Source organism: Hypomesus transpacificus, unplaced genomic scaffold (genome assembly GCF_021917145.1).
Source record: "Hypomesus transpacificus isolate Combined female unplaced genomic scaffold, fHypTra1 scaffold_143, whole genome shotgun sequence".
Taxonomy (NCBI): domain Eukaryota; kingdom Metazoa; phylum Chordata; class Actinopteri; order Osmeriformes; family Osmeridae; genus Hypomesus; species Hypomesus transpacificus.
In genome coordinates, this window is record NW_025813715.1 from 67,344 (window position 1) to 84,940 (window position 17,597).

General features: G+C 42.6%; 1 protein-coding gene across 6 annotated transcripts in view; it reads left to right on the forward strand.

Moving 5' to 3' along the window:
* Positions 1 to 17,597, forward strand: part of zgc:66447 (SLAIN motif-containing protein-like) — a 44,930-nt gene that overhangs the window by 952 nt on the left and 26,381 nt on the right. For all 6 annotated transcript variants that reach the window (XM_047051244.1, XM_047051243.1, XM_047051245.1 and 3 more), the window contains exon 2: positions 267 to 941. In XM_047051244.1, the coding sequence (XP_046907200.1) occupies positions 277 to 941 (665 nt within the window). In that variant the 5' untranslated portion in view covers positions 267 to 276. The remainder of the gene's footprint in view (positions 1 to 266; positions 942 to 17,597) is intronic.

Sequence of the window (17,597 nt, forward strand, 5' to 3'; positions counted from 1 at the left end):
AATAGCTAAACCCAGCTCGGGTACAATATTTAATGAAATCATGGAGCAATATAGTGTCCGTGTGAGCTCAACAAAATAGCCTTCCGACTACCATTTCAGTGCAGTTTATTACCAAATATGTTAATATAACACTTAACAAGTGATATGCCAAAGCGTCGGGTACATGGTGGTGTTTTTGTTTCAACAATTATTGGTTAGGTGCATTAGACTGGTGATCTTTAACTCCTGTAGGCATCTTTTCTCACTTTTCTTTATCTCTTATCTAGAGCGGGTATCATGGTGGTGCCGGATAGTGCAGGAGTACTCCAGCCGCAGGCAGACCATGGCAGCAGCACCAGCGGGCTGATTAAGAACTCTGCGCCGGGATATGAAGAGGAGGACCAGGAGCTTGCAGGGGTGGAGCTGGAGGAGGTACGCAAGTTGCAGGAGCTTGTACGAAGACTGGAGGTCCAAAACCAAAGTCTCCGCAACAGGGGCAAAAACATCCACCATGGTGGAGCTACAAACAGCAACCACCCTGTAGGCAGCAACATCAACAAACATCTCTCCTGTGATGAGGTGACAAATGCACCCCTGAGTTTGGTGGACAGAGTTGAGGAACTGAGTAGCCGTGACTTTGAGCTGTCTCCCCCGCTAGACAGTAACAGCTGCAAGGATATGTCTCCTCTGCCTCAGACTAACAGGCTAGAGGAGGATGACGGCGAGGATGAGGATGGGAGTGCGTGCGAGGGCTTCCTAACCCTGCCCTGCTGTAATGGAGGTCAAGGACAGGGGCAGATTCTGGAGCAGGGATGCCTAACCCCAGACAGCCCTTCTCTGGATAGCTATGAGTCAGAGACCATGGCGGAGAGTGACTCAGGAGTGGACCAGTCTGCTCTGGATGAAGTGGATGTTCTGGACCTAGAAGAGGAGGGGGTGGAGGTTGAGGATGAAGACAGCTGGTAAGTGTCACTAACAGTGTCTGTGGTTTTCACAGGGGGCATTCTACTTCCATTTTATTTTAAGATACAGATGTGAGGTATCCCTTACTACGTAGCGTAATGGGAATTAGGTTACGAGTTGGGTAAATAGTTGGTAGGTAGCACTACTGACTGATTAAATAAATATTGTAGTTAATTTCATCATAAACATATGATGAACCCACTATTCTATAGTGTTGTTTTTTCTAGGGATGCACGATAATGTCTGCACGTCATCGGTATCGGCAGATAAAAGCTTCAAACTTAATTATCGGCATCTGCAGATATGAAACTTTCTGCCGATGTACCTGGCCGATAGGGTGACGTGCAAATTATGCGCACGCGAACCAAATGTTTAATTACATTTACATTTAGTCATTTAGCTGACGCTCTTATCCATAGCGACCACAGTAAGTACAGGGACATTCTCCCCGAGGCAAGTAGGGTGAAGTGCCTTGCCCGCACACAACGTCATTTGGCATGGCCGGGAATCGAACCAGCGACCTTTGATTACTAGCCCGATTCCCTAATGCCTGTCGGGTTGTGCATAACAACTCCCCTTACCTGTTCTAAAATCAGCCAAAACACGGACTTGCGGGCCTTATTGCTTTTCTAAAACTGTTACTACAAATATTTGATATGGTTTCATAAATAAAGACAATCAAATTTAAGAAACAAAATTGTTTAATAATAAACCGTAATTCTTCCGCCACTGCAAAGTATAGTTCCTACATAAATCGTTGCCACGCAACAGATTGAAAACAGTGGACGGCCCATATCGTATTTATAGTGCCGGCTTCATTCCTTGCCTTTGCTAACGCTTCGATTTCAGCCTCTGTCTTCTCTGCATGCCTCGTCTTTTTAAACTCTTTCTCCTCCATTCTGTTCATGGTCTCCCACCACTTGTTAAACGTCAGCCCACTAAGGGTGGAACGGTACATGTATTCATACAGAACCGTACGGTACGGGCGTCACGGTTCGGCTCTTGAAATTACACGGAGAATACACGGTATAAAAATTAATAAAACTCGCGTGCAAATTAATTAATGTAATGCCGAACTACTGTAAGATATTCGTGTTCTTTAGGGACAATCTGTAGCCCTGCCTTAGCTCATGCAACGCTAGTGCTAAATATGAATGTACGTAGTGTAAGAATAGCGAAAAATAGCCTAAACTTTCCTAGACTTTTAGCTGCGGTACTAATGCTGAGGGCTCGCTGATATTGCTGTCTTACTAGAACGTGCATTTAGTATAGCAGACGCTTTTATCCAGCTAGGTGAGTGCTTGTGTGCTGCTCATACAGGGGCCGTGTCTGTAGAAATGACGCTTTCATTTCCCACTCAGTCAATAAAATGAGCAGTCACCGTGAGGTAGCTTTCGGTTGCACGAGAAGTCCAACCATCAGTCGTTAGTGAAACGGAGGGTTCAGCTGACAACTCGCGCTCCATCAACGTCCGTGTTTTTTTGTATATGTAAGGGACCAGGGCCGGCGTTGCTGCTACTGTATCCCTGCCTGTGTTTACCAGCCGACCAAGGTACAACGTCGCGGCAACGTTGTCCATGGGACCAAAAAATTACGTAACCAGCCGACCAAGGTAGGACGTCGCGGCAACGTTGCCCACGGACCTTAAAATGACGTTACCAGCCGACCAAGGTACGACGTCGCGGCAACGTTGTCCATGGGACCAAAAAATAACGTTACCAGCCGGCCAAGGTACGACGTCGCGGCAACGTTGTCCATGGGACCAACTGGCAACATTCCCTTTATAATGTTGCTACGACGTTGCCAAGACGTTGCCAGAATGTAACGTCGCGGGTTACCAACTGAGCACTTACTGACAACGTTGCCGCAACGTCATGTGTTAGCTGGGTTACCTGTTCTAAAATCAGCGTAAACCACGGACTTGCGGGGCTTATTGCTTTTCTAAAACTGTTGCTACAAATATTTGATATGGTTTCATAAATAGGCTATAAACAATTAGAAACAAAATAGTTTAATAATAAACCGTCATTCTTCCGCCCCTACAAAGTATAGCCAGATGCACACCTTTGCTGTGTTTTTTTATGGAATGTCAAAGAATGTTATGAGGACAACCTGTAAGGTTATGCTGGATTTTACAACAACATGGAACGCGATATAGCCAATCAGAATCAAGGATTGGAACGATCAGTTTTAGAAGTTACTATGAGCGCCAACAACATGATTCAACATGTCGGCTGTGTTGCAGGACTTCACAGTATCGACGGATGGTGACAAAATGGCTATTTGCGGAGTTTAAGTGTCAGTGATGCGATACATTTTAAGTTTACAGAGTTACAGCTGCATTTCTGTGCATATGTGTCAAGAATGTGTCATTGTCAACAACACAGTTTTAAGGAAACTGTAGTTGTTCAAGTTCAAGGAGGTACTGTTCAAGTATGAAAATTGTGACGTGAAAATATAAATAAATCTGCCATATTTGAAATCATTTCAATCGTTTTCATGAGTGAATGTCTATTTCTAAAATGATACAAAGCAAGTTTTTAATGTCCCGTATCTACAGCAAGTACCCCATCATAATAACAGATTAATTCTAGACTTTTCAATAATTAAAAAGCAGAGGTGTATATATCGGTATCGGCATCGGCAATCGGCCAAAATGAGCTTGTAAATATCGTCATATCGAATATCGGCTAAAATTCAATATCGTGCATCCCTAATTTTTTCATGTCTTTTAATATGTAGATGGGAGGAAATGCTTACTATGATATTGGATTAAGAACAGCCTCGAACTACATCTGAGGTTGTTACATGTGTCATACTGAGTGTGTGCATGTGTTTGTGAGTTTACCAATATCCTATATCAGTCCTTGCAGCCAAAAGAGTCATGTCATTTGTTCAGAAAAGCACCCATCTAAAACTGGCTTGCTGTTTGCGTGACTCCATAGCTGTTTGGTCATTACGAAAAACCTTGACTTCAAACCAAATCTTGACTAAAAGTAAATGTTAATCCTTTTAAAACTGGTAAATTTAATTAAAGATTTTTGGAAGACTATTTGAATTTTGGATGAGACATTTTGGCATGCTTGTTCGTTTTCATCAGAGTGAACTGAAGTAAGTGGTCAACACACGCAGTGTTTCCCCTATGTTGATTTTGTCGTGGCGGCCCGCCACGGCTAAATTTCTGCCGCCACGGTATCAGAAATAGGGCTGTACAAGATTTTAGGCCGTCTATCAGCAGTGATTGTTAGAGTGCATGTTGGAGAATAGCAAGGACACGCGCTTCACAGCGCAGTTGAGATTGTGTGTGTACGTCCTTGAGAACTGTAAGTCGTATAACTCATGTTTTCAGTTCATTAAAGCCTGTTATTGTATTAGTGTAAAACTGATAAACAGTTCGGGTTAAAGGACTGTATAGGTTCAGGTTCAGATATGGTGGTGTCGCCCTGGTGTGTCTGTTAGAACACCTCTGGAGTCGGAATGCGTTCTTCTGAAGTTATGTGGCTATTGTAGGCAGCACAGCAATACACAGGATTCAGGCATATTAGTGTAACTAGTTTATCTTCTTGTTTGTGGTCTATCAAAGGAGAATCAAATACAGATTATACATTAGTATGCATACATATCATTCACATACAGGTTTAATATAAACTAGGGGTGTCACGATACCAAAAATTCAGTAGTCGGTGCCAATACCATTAAAATAACACGATTCTCGATGCCAATTTCGATACCATGGTAAAAAAAAGGGGATTGTCTAAGATTCCATTGAAAAATATTTGAAAAATAGCAAAATGTCATACAAAGACATACAAAACATGTGCAATAGAGCATAGCACAACATAAAAGTGCAATTAAGCCATTCAGCTAACAAGATGAACATGACATGAGTTTACCTTCTAAGCTATGGGCTAACGTTAAAACTACAGCTAACCTAAACTATGTACATAAGCCATTGTAACACACGTGCCCACCATCTCAAACATCGTGTAACGTGTATTTTAGTATGACAGATTAAACAAACAGAAAAAGAGCATTCTTTGGATGTATTCAGAATTTCGCCGCGACTTCAACGAACATTGATTTATTTTGTATGATGCCAGATGTTAGCATCGGTGCTGCGCCTCTTCTGGAACTGAATCAGAACTTGCCTTGAATTCTTTAAACAAATCCAGATGACGATCTTTCAGGTGCTTAGCTAAATTGGAAGTATTCCCCCTTGGTCTGAAGACTGCGGTAGCGTTTTTTGCATAATGGCTCCTGCGGATTAATTATAACGCCACGGTCATCTGCCTCAAACGCAAACTACTTTTTTTGCCTTTCTTGTCAACAAGGCGAAGCGGGGCGATCGCAAAAGCAGCAGTTGTTATCTTGTTTTTCTTAATGTAAACGTCGACTGGAACACTCCTGAAGGCGCAGCACCGATGCTAACATCTGGCATCGGCGCTCACGGTACTTACGGTGCTTCAAAAAAATGGGCATCGTCGGTGTTTTGTTATTTTAGCATCGTAAGGTACCGTAAGTATCCGTTCTTGTGACATCCCTAATATAAACATATCGCAGACACACAACCAATTGCTAATAACAGCATAATAATGGTGATTACTATGTGATTTTGCTGCCATCTAGTGCTCATTTACGTCCGTTTCAGTAACCTATAATTATAACCAAGTCGGTAACGTGCATCTTTGCGGGTGAAATAGAATACTCATTCACATTACAATTAATAATAACTGAGAGCTTACACATATTACACAAGTCTAACATACTCACAAACATTAATAACAGTTAACCTAAACTGCGTTTAGAGTAGCCAGACATACAGCTAACGTCTTCACATACTAACAAACTCTAACATGCCAGCTGCTAACCAAACCAACGTCATTACAGTCCTGAATTCTCGCGTACATTGAAATAACAGTAAAAAACGACTGACGTTTCGTCAGTGACGCACAAACATGTCTGAGAACAGGTAACACGACTAATTGTACAAATTAAACTTCTGTATATAGGAATAACCACCGGACTAGCACCGTGCAGACTCTTCTGGTGTTTTTGCTGCGAACTCCTACTCCCGATCTCTGCGCATGCGCAACCTGTTGCGGTGTCTGGTCTTTCTAACAATTAGTCTACAGTTATTGCAAATTTAAGTTAACTGGTGATTTTTGTTGTTTGTATTCTTCCCCTGCTAGCATAATTGCGTGCCTCTTGATTCGCTAGCGATTGCTGCCCTTGCTCACGTTTGTATTTTAAGTGCATTATTATGCTGAAGTAGTTTTAATTAAGTGGGTATATTGTTATTATTTGCTACAGAATGCTTAGCCTATCAAGATCAAATGAAGCCGACAATGTACATGCTTTCGAGTACCTTGATCGATAGGCTAGGCTACTGACTATTTACAATAAGTTGTTACGTTAATTATGAATTAGCAGCATATTTCTGCCTTTTAGAACATCCTTTAAGTAGCCTAACTGTATTGCTTTACGGAAAATAGGACAAAAATATATGCAATATTACATTTGTTATTAGACTATTACATTAACCTACTCCAAAATATAGGGTTAGAACTTTATTTCGGCTAAGGGGGAGGGGGGGGGGGGTCGGACAGACCTGCTAAAAAAAATCCTAGGGGAAACACTGACACGTGTTGATTTTCTTGTGCTCAGACATAGCTGCTCTGATATATTACCTAAAGGGTTAAATCCACTTGATATATATATATATTTTCTTTTTAACACACTTGTTTTGGATCATTGCAGTGCACAAATACAGGACTGTACAGTACAATATGTGCTTTCACAGTTGTGCGTGTGTGTGTAAAATTACTGTGCGAAGTTGAGGTCCTTTTAAAAAGCATGGACTATGAATTTATGGGAATGGCATACATTGAGAATGAGTAGGTTAGGAATAAAATAGAATGTGACAAAGAACAAGGGCTTGTGAGAGATATGAAATAGAACTGGAGAGCAAAAGGGACAGAAGAGTCAAAGAGAAAAAGGGCAAGAAAAGCTATCTGGGGGTCAGATGGCTGAGTGGTTAGGGAGTCGGGCTATTAATCAGAAGGTTGTTGGTTTGATTCCCGGTCGTGCAAATGACGTTGAGTCCTTCGGCAAGGCACTTCACCCTCGGGGAGAATGTCCCTGTACTTACTGTAAGTCTCTCTGGATAAGAGCGTCTGCTAAATGACAATGTAAATGACTAAATGTAAATGTCAGAAAAAGAGAGACATCCTTAAGACTGTGAGGGGTGGCCAGCCAATACTATTGAGAGTCAGAATGCTGAATGACATGTGAATACTAGAGGCAGTGGTTCCCACAGAATTAGGGTGCTTTCACACCTATTAGTCCGTTTGCTTGGTCCGAATCAGTGGATGAGTTGCTACTTTGTTGCATTTTTAATTAGGTCTGGTTAGTGTTCACACGGTCCAGATTTTATTTTCTTGATGGCCAAAAAGCTAATTTTTAGTCTCATCTGACCAGAGTACTTTCTTCCATATGTTTGGGGAGTCTCCCACATGCCTTTTGGCAAACACAAAGTGTTTGTTTATTTTTTTACTTTTTTCTGGCCACTCTTCCGTAAAGCCCAGCTCTGTGGAGTGTACGGCTTAAAGTGGTCCTATGGACAGATTTCCGCAGTGGAGCTTTGCAGCTCCTTTAGGGTTATCTTTGGTCTCTTTTTTGCCATCCTTGCCTGGTCCGTGAGTTTTGGTGGGGGGCCCTCTCTTGCCCGGTTTGTTGTGGTGCCATATTCTTTAAAATTTTTTATAATGGCTTTAATGGTGCTCCGTGGGATGTTCAAAATTTGGATAATTTTTTATAACCCAACCCTGATTGGTTATAAAATCGGTTACTATGGAAACTTAGGCTGGAAAACTAGTCTGGTCCGGGGCAGGCTAACTGTCAGGCTTAGCGTGACTTGGTGCTTAACCAGACCTTCCTGTAACACTGACCCAACGGGAAAACAATGATTTACCACGGATATTCTCATTTTCATGTTCAACATTGATAGAAAATCTACTTAAATAGCAGTGTTTCCCACACATAGACTAATTTGTGGCGGTGCGCCACAGAATCAACACCGGCCGCCACACATTGCGTTTCGTAAAACATTTTTTTATCGCTATTTAGGTTAAAACACGCAGCGTATTCGTTCAGCTGCATTTCCTTTCCCCTGCTCTCCCTCCGTCACCCTCTGTCACTCATGCGTCTTTCCCACATATGCACACAGTCACAACGTCAACCTGACAACCTCCACCCCTCCCCGCCACAATTAGATTTCTAATCTGTGGGAAACACTGAATAGCCTACATAGGCTCCAAAATTTTGCCTAATGCATTAAACCATGATGAACAATGATTTGACGTTACGTAGCGTAGTTTGTGATTTCAAATGTTTACTGTAGGCATCAGGCATAGGCCTATCTCAATCTAAATTATCTGAGTATAATTATCATAGCTATATAGTTGTTAACATAACATGTCTACAATTGCAAAACAAACCTAAATCCATAGGCAACATCCTCCAGTTTCCCGACACAACCATGTTAAAAAGTTAGACTACTGGGTTATGTATTGATTATTAGTAGGCTATTTATTTAAAACTGTCAAAAAAGAAAATGTACATGTGTAGAGGGTGTCTGTTTTTTAATCAACGAAGAACTGAAGGTCTAAAAAAGGACCTCGACCTATGTAGCCTATCGTTCACGTCAATTATGGCGTGTCGTTTCATTTTGATGAAGCGGTGGATGAGGGAGCTGTCATAGTACAAGGCTTACAGGGAACGTTCTTTTTGGAAGTCACGTGGCCGTGCGCATTGCTTTTGCCGTGGTGGATTGTATGATCCATGTTTTACCTCTCGCGCTGCTTAAGAATAGGGTGCATGCGCCAATAGCTTGACTACTTAAATCTGACTTGAATTAGTAGGACTGCGGGAGCTGAAATTGGCCTTTATGGAACCGCTTTAGCCCCACTTGACTTGTTAAGCAAATTCAAGTCTGGTTTGGGACTTTCAGTCCAATTTATTTGAGCGGCCTTTATGGATCAGGCCCCAGGTGTTGTAGTACACATACTGGAGAGAGAGAGACCTTCTTGTGTAATTGCTCTCCTTCTCTCTCACACACATGTAAAATGACCACAGTCACATTTACAAACCTAAACTAGGAATTCAATCAAGCTCAGAACCAATGTGCCTACGCGAACAACAATGAGCTCAAAACGACTGAAGGCAAAGCAGAAAGACAACTTTACAACAATACGCATGGACAAGCTGATCCCACTTGAAGCTCAAAACGAGAGTGAATACCAACAGAAGAATATTGCAGAGGATTTTAGCAAATTTTTTGGGGCCGCTAGCCACGGTTAGCTGTGTTGCTCATTCCACGAATGCACGATCCTTACAAGTTGTACCTCGTTGTAAAGGTGACTAATCAGGCTTTCCAATGATATAAAATACAATACCAATTGGTATTATTGAAGGGGAGGAATCATTTACCAAAAATAACCAAACTTGTCGTGGCGGCCCGACAAACTGCCCGACAAACTTTCCAAACTTTTTTTGAGGGGTTTATATCAATCGATCCAGCACAAAAATATGACCAATGCAAGGACCAGCACCACAAAGGCATGATGATAAAATATGCTGTCACTCACCAAGGCTTGAGGGCACACTTGAAGAGAAAGGTGGCGCGGCGGTTCTTCCTACATGTTCCTAATACATGTTATGATCCGACTGAGAACGTACCTGTTTTCCTCCACCTGTTTGTTATGCTGCTCAATGGAGCGCCTGTATGCACTGTCAACTTGGGCTGCAACATTTACCCTTCCAAGTGAGCCCAATTTCACAGCATTGTCCAGATGACTCTCGCTGCTCTCATATATTTTGCAATCCTCTCAGAAAGATGTTTCAAATCTTTGCAACCTTTCCTTGACCAAGTACCATCTCCACCAAATAGCAGACATGGAAAACAGAAGAGTGCCTTCTTTTGTATGCTAACCGTTGTTACTTTTACCAGCAGTTTGAGTGATGACAATTTCCCGTGGCTGATGGGCACAAAGTTTCTCCTCCAAATTAAGGTTTTCAAACCTGTGCTCGACTATGAAATCCACTTTATTCATTTTCTCAAGTTATCTGTCGTTTGTCTTAGCTAGCTTGTTAGCTTCACAATCTACTTCCTTGCTCTTCTTGCTGACTAATGTTGGTGCCAGACAGACAGACAGCCAAACAGGTCTGAAATACGAAATGACGCTGTAGTGGGGCTACCGGCTGTCAGCCCCACTTGGCATCAAATTTGTTTGATCTACATTGATCACTCTAACATTCTGAGTAGGGCTGAACGATTTCGGAAATAAGCTAATTGCGATTAATTTTACTAATATTGCAATTGTGATTTAATATGGGATTATTATATGATTTATTATTAATAAATATAGATATACAGTGCCCTCCACAAGTATTGGAACAGTGAGGCCAATTTTTTATTTTTGCTGCAGACTGAAAACATTTGGGCTTGACATCAAACGATGAACGTGAAACCAGAGATCAACATTTCAGCTTTTATTTCCAGGTATTTACATCTGGATCTGATGCACAACTTAAAAAATATCACCTTTTGGTCAAACCCACCCATTTGTCATGTGAGCAAAAGTATTGGAACAGATAAACTTAAAATATATTTAAGTGGATAAGACTTAATAGTTAGTTGCAAATCCTTTGCTTTCAATAACTGCAGCAAGTCTGTGACCCATTGACATCACCAAACTTTTGCATTCTTCTTTTGTGATACTTTCCCAGGCTTTCACCGCAGCCTCTTTCAGTTGTTGTTTGTTTTGTAGGGTTCCCTCCCTTCAGTCTCCTCTTAAGCAGGTAAAATGCATGCTATATAGGGTTTAAGTCTGGATATTGACCTTGGCCGCGTTTCCCAGATTCGTTAAGAAGCTCTTAAGCGCCAAGAGCTTCTTAAGAGCGCTCTTAAAGAAGGACGTTTCCCAGAGTCGTTCTTAGCTTAAGAAGATCTTTCACTAAGAAGGAAATGTAAGATCAGCCTGACCCACTCTTACCAACCTTCTTAGCGACCAAACGCCCCCTGCAGCCGCGTCAGGGAAAGTTATATCTGACACTCAAAGGAATACTAAAACCATGATGATAAATGTGCGCCCACAGCTGCAGAACACTGACGCAAGAAATATAATAGCATAAGAAGAAAAATAACGATATAAAAATAAATAATTCCCCATGTTTTCCTGTAGCTACATAAATTAATTGAATCATCATTACCATCACTCATTACGTTTTCACAAACATTCGGCATCTGCATGAGTTTACATTAGATATAAAAACATCAACAATCCAGTGGTATTTCACAGATATCAGGGAAACTGACAGGTGTAATTGAACTCGGCTGCAACCTCATCAAGAGATCGAGGCACCTCAGTCTATAAAGGCTTTGCTGAAGTCCACGCGAGTGAGACACCATGGCTGCAATACAGCATATTCTCGCTGCTAATCAACAGCGTCGCCGTGCGCAATTCCAGATATTTTATATAAATGCCTATGTGCGTCAGCACTTCTCCCTACTGAATGTGCTGTCGGACCGGGCTGTCCAGTCCAAGTACCGCCTTCCCCGTATTGGGATCCAACGCCTCGTCACGCTAGTGTCACCACACATCCGGAGGGCAACCCGCTGCAATTTTGCCCTTAGCCCGGAGGTGCAGCTCCTGGCCTTGCTGCGTTTTTACGCAGTGGGGAGCTTCCTGGATGTGGTGGGGGACGGCACCATCCTCAGCAAGGCATCGGTTTTACGGGGTGTGGCAGCCGTGACACCGATCCTCCTGCGCCATGCCCGGACAAATCCAAATGCCCACCACGGGACGAGGTCTACCAGGTCCACAGTGGATTTCATGCCATGGCTGGGATCCCCCGGGTAATCGGTGTCGTGGATGGCACACTGATCCCAATCCACAATCCCTCCCTGGTGGATCCGTGCTGGATTGGGAGGAAACATTACGCTGCCTGCCATCAACACCCAGGTGGCAGTGGACCACAATGGCCTCATCACAGACATCGTTGCCAGGTGGCCAGGAGCTGGCAGAGGAGCTATGGCAGGAGCATCTTCCTCGGGGAGTGGCTACCCTCTCCGGAGCTACCTCGTGACACCGATGATCAACCCAGCAACACCACTGGAGGAGAGGTTCAATGAAGTCCACACACACACCAGGACCCACATTGAACGGATGTTTGGCAGGTGGAAGTGTCGTTTCCGATGTGTCCATCGTTCGTCGGGGGGGGCTGCGCCTGTCACCTGTAAAATGTTGCCGCGTGATTGTTGTCACAGCCATGCTGCACAACAAAGCAATGCGCGTTGGAGCAGATGAGTGGCCTCCTGAGGATGAAGATGGGGAATCATCGGAAGATGAAGCCCCCAACCTCGCCCCCCGCGAATCCCGAGCAGCACTCCACCAAGCTGGTGTCCAGACCAGAGAGGAGCTTGTCAATCTCTTTGATGTCTATCAGCCCCTATACGCCATCACCACCAGTCACCAAGCACAGATATCAGCACCAGCCTACTCCCAACAATAAACCCACGACCACTACCATCACACAACTCATATCAACTATCATGTATAGGGCTCAAGGCCGTAGCCATGGAGTCAACATTGGGGGGTATGAATTACATTTTTTTTGATAATTTCGGACATTGTGCGTGGTTGCCTGTCGTAGAACATTTATATTTTTATATCAATATATTGGGGGGGACATTTTGACCAGATTTGAATATTGGGGGGGATGTGTATTATGATTACGGCCTTGGGACCACACGGTGTTGTGTGATATTCGTGCGCTGATAAAGTGGTGGGTGATCGATTTTCCTGGCATCGATTGATTTAGTTTCAACACCACGGCGGTGGACAGCTCCCACTAAGAGCTTCTTAAGAAGCTTCTTTGGCGGGATCTTAAGAAGGCAGTTAAGAACGCGTCTGGGAAACACCCCTATCTTAGCACTCCTTCTTAGCCAAACCCTTCTTAAGAGCCTTCTTAAGTCCTTAAGAACGATCGAATCTGGGAAACGCGGCCCTTGCCAGTCTAATGCCTTCCATTTCTTGCCCCTGATGAACTCCTTGTGTGTTTGGGAGTGTGTTTTGGGTCGTTATCTTGCTGCATGCAATCGCAAGTGTTCGCCTTAGCCAATTCCTTCACCACTACTGTGACAGAGCTAGCTGCCGTTGCTTGAAAATGAAACTGTACCCGAACCCCGTGGGGAGGAGGGCCACAATATCATGGCCACCAACAAAACTCAGCAAAACTTGTTCTTGCTCCGGCTTTAGTTCATAGATATTCGGCAGTGTTGCCACAACGGACCGAATGGCTTCGCTCGCATATTTCTCCGCCGCCATTACGGAACTACAACACAAACTAGCGCACAACATCAACGTCATCGTTCTAAGCCAGGTCGAGGTCCTTTTTTAGACCTTTAGTTACTTTGTTGATTAAAAAACAGACACCCACTAATAGGGGTGGAACGGTACATGTATTCGCACCGAACCGTACGATACGGGCGTCACGGTTCGGTGCATGAAATTACACGGAGAATACACGGTATAAAAATTTATAAAACTTGCGTGCAATTTAATTAATGTTATGCGGAACTAATGTTAGATACTAGTGTTCTTTAGAAACACCTAATCTGTAGCACCGCCTTAGCCCTGATTGTCGCTGCCACCTGTGTAGCCGAGTGAGTCAGAGATAGCTAGCAGCAGCACTAAAGACGAATATGGCGAGTGGTGGCGACACACATGAGCTAGAGGACCTGCCGACTTCGGTTTCCCAGTCACTTAACGCTATTCTCGTACAGGCGAGAGAGAAGTGGATAGTAGTGATGGGAAGTTTGGTTCATTTTACGGATTCGGTTCTTTGAATCTCGTTCAGTAAAGTAAAATAATGTATCATGACAGTTTGTATGATTTGGTCATGTATTATCACACTAGCATTTAATTATCACGGCAAACAATTACACTGCACTAAACTGCAAGTGTAAATATAAAGTGAAAATAACAAAACCAGTCAGTATGATGACTTGAGCGAATATCATTCACGTCTTACTAAAACAGCGGCCACGCGAAAGGGAATGAGGAAACTGTTTCCTCTACTAAAAAATACAACGCGGGTCACGTGAAAAAAAGGATCCAAAGACTTGTAGAAAGACCGAGTCGGGAAATGAACGAATTGTTCGTTTCCTCTAGCTACCAGTACAGAGCCAGTGTAGGTCACGTGAAAAATGATCCAAAGACTCGTAGAAAGACCAAGTTGGGAAATTAACGAATCGTTAGTTTCCTCTAGCTACAGAGCCTATGCAGGTCACGTGAAAAATGATCCAAAGACTCGTAGAAAGGCCGCGTCGGGAAATGAACAAATCACTCTTTGAGAGGACTTGTTACACCCGAGTCCTTGTAAGGATTCGTTTAAAATGAACGAATCGCTCACGAACGACACATCACTAGTGGATAGGACAAGGACTTAGTGAGGAGGTATTCTATGTACTTAATAAATAAGAGATGCTGTATTTTCAGTTTTATAACTCTTAGTTTACAAGTTACATATGGAGTATGGAGATTGTGGGGTACTTACTATTTAATACTTTACACACTTGATGCTGTTGCAGCTAGCTCAGGGGAGAGACTGTAGGTGATACAGAATAACAAGAGTGCTATAGGTGTGGGATGGGTTAATAAAAAAAGAGACACGATAAAAAAAAATTGCTTCAAGTTGTCAGTTCTACAGACAATTTTTTGAGACAGTGCAATAATTTTTTACTCGTACTCGCGCATGTACGACCTACAAATTTGGAATGTAATGGGTGTGCACAACATCAGCACACGTTAGCAACGACTCATAGATACGACGATCTTGATAAGAGCATCTGCTATATATATGACTAATGCACGTTCTAGTAAGAAAGCAATATCAGCAAGCCCTCAGCATTAGTACCGCAGCTATAAGTCTAGTAAAGTTAGGCTATTTTTCGCTATACCTAGACTACGAACATGTCAAATACTTATTTAGCACTAGCGTTGCTGCTACTGTATCCCTGCTTGTGTTTGCGCTGTTGCTCAGCAAGTAGCCTATCGTGTTGTGGTGCAGGAGGACTGATCGACAAGCGCATCATACATTTAAGACATTTAGCTAAGACTTGTATGTAGACTAGTTAGTCTGGAGCCCTGCTTCTGCATTTTTGTTTTGCTTTTCCCTCCATTGTACCGAATTCGTACCGAACCGTGATGTATGAACCGAACCGTGACTTAAGTGTACCGTTCCACCCCTACCCTCATGTGTAAATAAATAGCCTACTATTAATCAATACATAACCCAGTAGCCTAACTTTTTTACATGGTTGTGCAGAAATGCAAATGCATAATTATACTCGAATAATTTAGATTGAAATTAGGGCTGTGAAATGTTTTGTTTTTTTAAATCAAATTAATCACAGGTTTCTGTGGATTAATCATGATTAATTACGTATGACCGATTTTCAGAATCTTCTCATTAGTGTGCGTCTTTGATTTTGCGGTACCTTGATGCTCGAGTCACCCGTTGCCACTCTCAAAACTTTGGCGAACCCCTCGTCCTCAACAATATCAATCGGTCTACAGCTTTTTGCAATACATTTGGCAACTGTGCTAGTCACCTTGTCACAGTCTTAGTGAGAGCCCTACGCTGTTCAGTGAGGGTGGTTTGACGCATTTTACTTGAACTCCCCTCGCCGACCAACGCATGCTTCACGTTGAGGTGGTATAGGTTACTTTAGGCTGGTATTGCTTCGGTGAAACGCTAACATTCAGATTTAGCATTCAGTCATTTAGCAGACGCTCTTATCCAGAGCAAAAACGTCTTCCCGCATAGTATGCATATCACTTTGGTTTTAATGGATCTTAGTTTTTTTGGAACACGAACTTCTCATCCAGAAGTTGCAGATTGGGTGGAATTACGTTAAATGCGTTAAACAAAAATAACAAATTAATCCTGTAATTTAATTATAACGCGTTATTTTTCACAGTCCTAGTTATAAATAGACAAACTTATCAGTTAACTTGTATCCGTTTTGGACAAATGTGTGCAGAGAATTAGGATACTAACCGTTCGTAAACTTGATTGATTCTACTGAAATGCCGTTTTCTCTGAAGGAAAAAGACATTTGTCCAGCGCTTTGATTCAGCAGAGCGTGCACAGGGAGAGGGGACTATTCACAGATGGGTCCATTGCAGTGAGAGAGATCGCAAGCGGGCAAAAAGGGGCTCAGCGAAACAATGCGCTGCATGTAGCAATGAAAAAAACTAACGTTGAAATTCAATTTTTTTATTGTGGCAGGTAGGCTGCCTCAAATGAATCAATGTATGGGAAATGAGGGGATTAGGCTGTAAGGTGAACCCTGTTATCGTTTAATCCCGCTCCACAGTCTGGCATCTACACAATCTTTAGCTCATAAAAAAGAACGAGTTGTGCTAAGCTACCCAAAAAAAGTTAGTCGCTAAAATTTCCAGTTGATTGTCGATGCGTCTGTTTTATCCAGAACTTCATAAGTATCCCAATTTTCCGCGGGAAAACCGCGGATCTGGCAACACTGTTGTGCACACTCAATGAATTCAAAATTTGTCGGTCGCACATGCGCGAGTGTTTGTAAAAAATGCTTGCATTGTCTAAAAAACTGGTCGCAAAATGCGACCATTTGGTCGCAGTCTGGAGCCCTGCCTTAAGGTTACCTTAAATGTTCCCTTAAGTATTTAAGGTTTTCTCCTTATCTTGGTCGTATACTTAAGGATTCCCTTAAAGTTTGTTAAAGCGTTGCATGAAAGACCTTAGCAAACAAAGTCAGGAAGAAAACTTAAGGTACCTCTGGCTTATTCTTTACCGCAACTTGGCTGAGTTTATGGAGATAAATTAACCCATCCCACACCTATAGCACTCTGTTAGGCTACTGTGCTGCAGTCTAAACATCCTTCAGTCTCTTTACCCCGTTGCCTTCTGGCAGACGTTACCGCAACATCCGGTCGCGCACACGCAGACTGGACAACAGTTTCTACCCAAGGGTCATCAGGCTTCTCAATGGACACTGATATGGACATTTTTACTGCACACCAGTCACTTATACTCTGTCACTTTCAGCTACTGGTTGCTCTTTCAGCAACATTGCACTACTGTACCTCACCACCAGGCTCCTGTTTGGTCACTGACATAGTCATTGATCTGCAAATTTGCACTACTGCACTGTACTCCACTTAGGTTAGATTAGGTTATATGGTTGTAACAGTTTTTTTTTTTGTTTTTTTTTGTGTGTATTAGGGTTAGTATAGCGTACTATTTATTGTTATCTGTAATTTAGGAAGTTTTAGTGTTAGGGTTAGTATAGTCGTTTATTTATTGCTATCTGTATTTTTAGGAAGTTCACTTATCTAAGCTCAGCATAGATGTAAATTTGTTCTGTGTACTTATATGTTATGTTATGCCATGTGCTTGCGTTGTCTTGTCTTAAGAATTTCAGTGCCCAGTCTAACCTTGTGTTGCTCTGTGCACCTGACAAATAAAAGACTTGACTTGACTAAACATGAAGGCTAACGCTCTAAATAAAGTAGCTAGCCTAGACTCACGCCGATGCAGTGTTGATCTAATTT